This window comes from Rhea americana, unplaced genomic scaffold, assembly GCF_003343005.1.
Source record: "Rhea americana isolate MKP2758 unplaced genomic scaffold, rheAme1 scaffold_39, whole genome shotgun sequence".
Lineage (NCBI taxonomy): Eukaryota > Metazoa > Chordata > Aves > Rheiformes > Rheidae > Rhea > Rhea americana.
In genome coordinates, this window is record NW_028186523.1 from 6,354,623 (window position 1) to 6,363,509 (window position 8,887).

General features: G+C 34.1%; 1 protein-coding gene across 1 annotated transcript in view; it reads right to left on the reverse strand.

Moving 5' to 3' along the window:
• SNTG1 (syntrophin gamma 1) overlaps nt 1-8,887 on the reverse strand; it is a 337,973-nt gene that overhangs the window by 119,742 nt on the left and 209,344 nt on the right. The window contains exons 5-7 of the mRNA XM_085313521.1: nt 8,183-8,240; nt 5,531-5,574; nt 5,382-5,423 (exon numbers count right to left, since the gene is read on the reverse strand). Of these exons, the coding sequence (XP_085169647.1) occupies nt 5,382-5,423; nt 5,531-5,574; nt 8,183-8,240 (144 nt within the window). The remainder of the gene's footprint in view (nt 1-5,381; nt 5,424-5,530; nt 5,575-8,182; nt 8,241-8,887) is intronic.

Genomic DNA, 8,887 nt, shown 5'->3' on the forward strand with positions numbered 1-8,887 from the left:
AAGGTCATGTTAGCACTTCTATTATAATCCATTGGTCTCAAGTAGAAAAAAACAGCTGTTCGGAAAAGTAGTAACCTGGCTTCTTCTTATGAATAAAACTATTGGATCTCTAACAAGTTTAAATTTCAGAATTATTACAGTCTTCTGTCAGAAGCTCTGACTATACAGTTTCAGTATTTTATGGCTCCACCTAATAAGAGGAAAGGGCTAAATGGCTAAGTGCTATGAGTTATACAAAATAATATCTCTGCCAATGCAATATGAGAAGATGTTAAGCTATATTTGCAGGYTGCTGTTATCACTATCAGCAAACTGCATACTATTAGAACACATTTTGTAGAGATCTTTTCCTATAACAGATTCTAAAGTACCTTATACAATTTACTGAACAAAACTTGATTATAGTCTAGGTCTCTGTTTCACAGTTAAGGAAATGAAGATAACAAAAAAATCCATAATTTACCAAAAGATACATCTGTTAAAGTCAAGATGGAGTGAGATTTCAGATCATTTGGTTCCCCATCCTGTCCTTTAACTACAATATGCTCGTTCTTCTGTTTAAAAACAGTTATGAAAAAAATTACTGAAACTATTCACAGTAGGTTTAAAAATCAGTTTGAATTAAACTACAGTTTTAAAAACAAAAATCAACTCAGATATTTCATCAGCTGCACATGACTGCAGTTTAGCAACCACAGTTTTTTTGCTGTCAGTTTTGTTGAATGTCTGTCATTTATAGCAACCTGGTATGGCTACCACCCCAGTATGAAGTCCCCACCACAGAGAAAATGAGGGGACAAAAGCTACCTTGCAATGCACATGGACATCCCATTTCAGGTCATTTTGCTGGGAAAGATGTCTTGATCAAAATGCAGCAGATAGGTGGTGACTCAAACCATTATGCTACACAGAGTAGCCAGTTCTATATCAAACCCACTAAAGTCTAAACAGCTATGAAGTCAAGATATCCATCCTCCTCTAAATCAGCTTTTCTTGGACAATGAATTGTCCTGTTGCTGTCCAAGGATCATATCTCAGTCATGATAACTGGCACATGAGAAAGTTCCTTAAATCCAAATTCTATTTTCATTAGAAACATTGCCTAAATTTCCCTCAAATCTCTAAGAGAGCTCAAAGATCTAAGAGATATCCCTAAGATAAGAGATGCTATTTCATAAGGGAAAAAAAAAGAGAGAGAGAAGATTTTAAGATACAAAGATACCACAGCAATACGTAACCCTAGTTGTTGATATGATGTGGGATCTTTCACTCACAATATAAACAACAGACACCAAATCTTAAACATATTAGTGTTCTCACTCACTCAACAGTGTAGTCTTGCTGTTGACTTCATGGACCCATTTCCTTTGAGTGAAATTCTATCTTCCACAGAGCCTCAGATGGTTTGCTACATTATAACACAGTCCTGGATTCAATAGGAGTGGTAAATGGAACACAAGCTTCTTGGTAGTATGGAAAAATTGGTAGATATTCTGCTACTCTGGACCACAGTGTAGTGACTCAAGGGAAGTAGCTCACTGCTCAGCCTCTGGCTCTCTCCCAAAATTTTTCATTGTTATTGGTGCAGTGTTAAGTCCCACATAAAAATGTCTCTGTGTGTGACTAGAAAACCATTATATCAGTGGTAGCCTATCTATGTTTTATGTTTGGATAATAAATGGAGGTACGGGCTACAGATAAATTCATTTCCAAGATTATAAYTAATCTTATTCACAGAGAGCCCTTAAAAGACTATGCATGTGGCTTGAAAGGTTATGTGTTGTTGGAGTAAGTTCAACAGATAGAAGCCTAAAGTTGTATGCTTTGTCCATGCACGTCACCCTTAATCTCAGCTTTTAAAAAGTATTGTAAAATAGAATGGAGAGTGGACTGGAAAAGAAATAATGAATAAATACAGAGTAGAAAGAGTATAAACTCATGCAAAATAAATAAATAAATAAATAAGTACAGGACCCTCCCTTCCTCCAAATTCAGCTATATAAAGCATTTGAGGGGATAAATTGATAGTATGATGTTGACAGACATTTTTTTAAGAGGATCATTAGATTTTTTTTGTTGTTGTTGTTTCTCAAACTCCTCCCATACYGATATTTCACCACAGAGAGCATATATTTTTTTCTTTAGCCCAAGGAGAGCACTAAGACTGAAGCACTGTTAGGTGATGTTCAGAGGATGTCCTTTACAACTCAAGCTGAATAGCAAGCTGACATTCAGTTTTTAACATAAACTCGTAATATCCTTAKGATGAAAAACATTCTCACTTTGTACAAATGGAAAACTGTACTCAAAATTAAGTTATTCTGTTAAAACTACAAATATTCAGAAAGGAAATGAACTTAGGCCCCCAATAAGGTACACTAAAAACTGAATTATTTTTTATAACAGAACCATCTCTCTGTCTGTCTACCTATCTATCTACCTATTTGTCAGACTCAGGCTTCAAATCATGATATATTTGTGGGTTAACATGATCTGTGCATCTGTGAATGCTTTACCAGGTCTAATAAAGAATGCAAGACAAGAAAGGACAGCAAAGGAGTGCCCAAAACTGTTAAACCAACTAAATTCACTCAAATACTGGGGACAGATTCTACCTACTGTGAAAGACAACACTGAAAAGAGTTGATCAAACTACTTAATTTAGAAATTCAAATGGAAAATGATTTAATTTGTGTAGTACAGTTATCAGTAAAGCACGGTGAAATATCAGGGCCAATTATCATCGCTAAAATGCAACAGACTGCATTGATTATGTTGCAGACTTTTCACTGCAGAGCTATGAAGATATGACATTTGCTTAAAATATTTCTGCAAGGAATAAAAAGTTGTAGACCTGAATTTTTCAACAGAAAAATAGAGRAATGAATGTTTATAGCATGCAGACTACAGATACTTAAACAAGTATGAAATTGCTCTGTGCAGCTTCAGCTTGACATGCTTCACAGAACACACACTGGTTTAAAAAGAATATTTTATAAGACATTAAAAGCACCCCAAAGCCACTAATCTACTCTCGCATAATACCTGTCAGGTCATAATTAAGCACAAAGATTCAGAAGGAAACAAAATTCAAAGTTTATATCCATTTCTTGGTCATTTTAAAACTACCTAGGTGTGACAAAGATTGAAAATTAACCCTGCCCTGCTGTTCCACTCCCCACTTTGAGCAAGTATGCTCCACACGCTTCCTAGCTTCTCTATAACCTTGAGATTGGAGCTAGGGATCCTGTGTTAGATAAAGACCCACAGAGCAGGAGCAGGAGCTCTAGACCAGCTCTGTCTCCACAGGACACTCTGCAGACGAAACGCCACTTAGAGCTCCTGCTATAGGTGCAGACCAGCCCTTTCCCGAGGGCTAGGCCTAAAGTCACAGCTTACTATACAACCCGTGACTGTATCTAACGCTACCACAGCAGCAAGCATTACCATGGTTTACATGGATTTTTTTTTTACAGGATTTTGCTTAAAAAATTTACAGGATTTACAGGATTGTGCCTAAAAGCACTTATTCCAACCCTTACATGCATAGGTCACGTGACAGTGAATATTTTTAAAAAGATTTATGAGGTAAGTGGTTAGAATTTGTTTGCTTTGTTTTTTATGTTTATTTTATGCTTATAACTCCTTTCCCACATAGTTTATAAAATGTCATATGGGTTGTTATCTAATATTGCCCAGCATTTATTCTTAATTCTTAAGAATTGTTCTTAATTATTAATTATCTCTGCTATCCTTAATAATAAGTATTTAACTTAAGACTTACCTGCTTATTAAAAGTGAACACTTGTACATACACAAAAGCATATTAAAAATGGGCAAGATACCATAACTTTTTTTTCTGTTGTTCTGAGAGCATTAGCTATAAAGAGCTTAAGAARCAGATTACAAAGGACAAGTAAGGTATAAAAGAAAATAGACGCGATGATTCTTGCTACTCTATTCAATCTGCGTCTTCTGGCTTTTACAAAATCTTTTTTTCCTGGGAAGCGTATAAATCTGATTACAAATAGCAAACAGATTTATGTATTATTTTAATAGTTAGAGATTGTCTTAAATCTAGAGATTTAATAGAGAACACAAAATAGTTCTAGCGTTGTCATACCAGCTTTCAATATGCCTTTGTGGGTATAAAAGTGTGCACTTTTATTAATACTTCATTTCATGCCTTGAAACTCTAACAACCTATTGAAATCCTATTGAGAGATTTATCATATTAATGCATATTAAATTAAATAACTATAGTTAAGCTTATAAAAGATTAAAATCTAATCACTACTGCAGAGCCAAAGCTTAAAAGGACTGTAAATATGACTGTTAGCCTGTGTGTATACGGAAGGTGGTATGTTTAAGGCTCTGAAGAACGATGCATGGTTTGCAACACAAATTTCCAACACAAATCCAGTGCACAAATGCACTCTGAGAGGTAGAACAGCAGAACGATCTACTGCTTCATGCTGCACTAGTTTGTTCATCAGAACATCATCATTATGTATCTTTTGACTCAAGCTTTTATACCTGAATGGCATACAATCAGTGCCACACAACAGAACGCAGTAGTAAGCACAGAGCCTCTTCACGTCTGCGCAGCAAACTGGGTAAGTAAGCTTTCGGATATAACATTATTGTATTATTGTAAAAATACAAATATGAATCCTATAGACCTGCACAGGATTTACAGATAGTTTCTTTGGTAATGTCATTTCTTCAGTTCTTCTCTGAAGTATAGAGTTCCCTACTTCTGAAAGTAATCAGAAAGTCAAGTGTAACAAAAGCACAAGATACTTCTAGCAAAGATGACCTACCAAGGGGGCTGGGCTACTATACAGCTCTGAAATACATGCGGCTTCTCTKGAAAGAATCTCCTTAATACACTGCTGTTTTAAGCCCCTGCAGTTAATGGCTTAACTGAAGGAGGAGTACATCATCSGAAGTGAACAAAAGGCAGAAGAATAGTTTTGTTTGGATTTTTAAGTAGTGTTAATAAAGCTAACAACAACTCACCAGCGTAGTGCAAATAACAGCTTTTCAAATTAAAATGACTTCAAAACAGCCAGAAAGGAGTAGCGCTGCTGAAATTTAATAGCTACAACCCAAAAGAAGAAAGGTTGTAAATATAGCCAAATAGCCAAAATTCTGGCCATAAAATTATCATCTCTCATATAGAAAAACCTATCAAAGGACAATAACAGAACTCTACACAGAAGACACTGCACTCTGCACTAAGCTGCTTGCCATGCTAGAAGGTACCATCATATCTGTTTAGAAATAACGATGCGATTGATGCAGTGCTCTGCTATCAGTGCACACTATCATCTCAACAACTGGGAAGGACAAAAAGACTAAAAAATAGAAAAGCTCACCACTTCTTCATGCCTGCATTTTCTCACATTAATTCCATTAATCTGTTATCAAAAAGATAGAGAGAAAACTTACTCTACATTTCATAAGTACAGACTTCATTATACTTTTCTAGAAAACCATAAATAAAAGAACTTGCAATTTTACTTACCTGTAGAATTGCATCTCCTATAAAGAGCAACCCTGAAAGTTCCGCTGAAAATAGAAAGCATATTTTCATTCATTTTGTATAAAACATGATATATTTATTGCATACATATTTCTAATTCATGTCATATTTTTTCCACAGACTTAGTCTTTTAAAAATAATAAAAAATAAATTAAAAATACAACTTCTAAATAAATTACTTGGATTCTTTTTTTTTTAATTTAGCCCAAAATATCAGCATATAAATGCTACTATGAAATAGTCTATCCAGTTGAATTATAAGACTCTGAAACATCATACACTAGTCTCTAACATTTTGCATATCCTTACGATGAGTTATGGCATACTGCAATATTGTCCTCTTGAGATTACTTCTCAAATGAAATTGAGCAATTATTTCTCACAAATTCTGAGGAAAAAAGCAACATGGAGACTTATAAGATGTACTTATCAAGGACAATTTTTAATTTATAAGCAGTTACCAAGCAAAGTTGAAGTCCTGCAAAATTTGATAAGCTCAGTAAAGTATATATGGACCTTATATGTTGAACAGCCAAACACTTAGACTATTATACAAAATCACCAGCAAAATTGAATTTGATCTTAAAAAAAACTATGATAATCTGTAAATTGTGAGGCAATTTACAAAATCAATTTCCATAGTTAAAATCCTTAACTATTCAGTTGTGTTATAGGAATATGTAATTTATAAATACAGAAGAAATATAATAGAAATTATTTAAGTATCTATAAAGAAATGACTAACTCCTAACATAAGAATTAAGTAGCAGATGATATGGAATTATTTAGCTATAGCATTCCAAAACATCACAGAAAAGACTGTTTAGAAAAGTCGGAGATTTGACTTGATCCAACAACTTTTGATTTAGTCACATGAGTAGCAGGACCAATGTCAATATTCACACAAATTTTACTCCAGCATTTGTAGGACTGGTATTAGTAGGTGTAGCAAAGAAGGTTTAAAATATTGGAAGATAAAATAACTTTTTTTTTGAGATAAATGCAAATCTCATTATTCTGCTTCAGACACTGAGCTTGCATGTGTTAATTTGGGGGTTATCTGTATATGATGGAAGCACCTTCTGTGCAACGCTGGTTTTAAGAATTGCATCAAGGGCCCCGTTATTATTTAGACATCTAAAAAAGAGTTGGAAAGCAATTGGAGGACAGCAGAACCAAGCCTGCAAAGCTCTGGGTTAAATAGCTTTTTCTGTATCCAAGATCCTTAGCACAGCCACATGGCATAACACTTGCATAGCGTCCTTATATATAAGAAATGCCACTCACAACTAGCTCTCTAAAAATCTGCAGTATTTTTATTGGAAGTAGTAATGGAGATTATATCTCAATTATGTATTGAGATTAGAAATAATGTCTCAGGCAGTATAGCAAAAAATAATGACAATAATAAAAAAACAAGTGTGTGCACAATTAAACTTAAGTCTGTGTTTCTTATTTTTCCTGTAGCACTTGATAGCATTTTAATAGCTAGTGAAGGTAATATATGCCACATTATTACCTATTACATACTTACAGTGAAAAGTATGGAGTCACAAGTATATCTCCTTAAATTTAAGCTTATTCCTTCCCTTAGAGACTCATTCTATTCTACGCTATAGCCTTCCTACACACAACTTCCACTTCTGCTGTGTTTCAGGGTCAGCGTTCAGTTCCCAGTACAGTAAGATTTCCCTGTATCAGTCCTCATCTGCGTGTGAGTGAATATGAGATTTTTAATGCTGGAAATTTTAATTGTTCAGAAGTTACATTCCAGAATTATTGCCTTACAGATGGACAAAAAATGCCTCTAAGTTTAAGTCTATGACCTTACAAGTTTGGCTAATAAGTACTACATATGTACACAAATACACATAAAAATAAACATAATAAGGATATTTAATATACTCTAGAATTAGAAACCTTTATAATTTGTCAGTGAGCATATCATGAGCTGTTTAACCATCACCTTCTCTAGTATATATTATAGCATTCCAGCAACTTTAAAACRCTACTAGTGAAAAAAAGCGAATTTGACAACAGTATCTGGGTAAGCTGAAAATAAGCACAGTTAAGTCCTTATGTGGTAGTGGTTTTCCTAGTTATGAGTTGCAAGGGCTTGCACAGTCCAGCATTTAATATGGAAACACCATAGGGGTATTATCAATGCCATTACCCATCCCTGCTTGAGTACTATCCTACTAATCAGTATAAAAAAAGACACGTGCCTTCTCTCCTTGTGTTACCATGCTTTAACAGCTAAACATTTGATCCGCAACAGTTTTATGGCAACAACCCGTTTTCAAATAAGAGAGTCACAAAATTACGAACTTTTGATGATACAGAATTGTAAACCAACTTTATTCTCAAAATACCTTCCTATACTTTTCCTTAAAATAATGCTTTACAAGATTTTTTTTTAAATAAACATGTTTGAAGAAAGTTTTTAAAAATATCCAAATATATGTATTTTTTTTTTACTTTACTGAGAATATTTCTAAGGAAAATAGAGAGCATTATGTAACCAAGACACAAATGCTACACTAATATTTAATAAAACTTGCAAGACTCTGAAGACTTAATGCATCACTGCTTTAAGGAACATGCCAAAATTTAGTCTACTGATCTAACACCCACCTCTTTGCTCTTTGGAAATCTTAGAAATGACCACTGGAATATTATGTTCTGCTCCACCCTGAAAATAGAATAAATGACAGTCACTGGAAATACCTTTTTGCTTAAAATTATGATTTTTCTTTTCTATAACTGCAGTTTTCAGAGAGATTGAGAAAATAAATCTGATCCCATATTTTTCTTTTTTTTGTGTGTATTTAAAATAAATATTTAATGGTAATTAATTCCTTATCGCCTTTCATAAAGTAGCTCTCAGCTTCAATCATTAGCTCAGGAACTTAATTGAGTGATGTGCAAAACTACAAGACTTGGAAGAAAAAATGAATCAGTTTTGTGCAGATTCTGCATAGCTTAATATGAGAAATCATGTCCTCTAAAAGCAAAATGGACATCACACTAAAATGGAAACCATTGTGATGACTTAGTTTTCATGCTGGCAAGAAACAGGTAAACAAAAGCTCAAGAAAAACAAGTCTGGGCTTCTATCTAAAAGTAACCTTTATTTGCTTCAGTCTGTCATATACGCACAAAGAGTGAACAAAGCAGTGGGATAAGTAACAAGGAACAGAAAAGGAAATATTAAGCAATGGAACAGTGGGTGTTCAGTAATTGAGGGGGAAAAAAAGGAAAGCTGGRCCATAATTCAACAGTTCAACAATTCAGTTTTGTTTTTTAATTCAATTTATCCTGGTGTGACAAGCAATATCC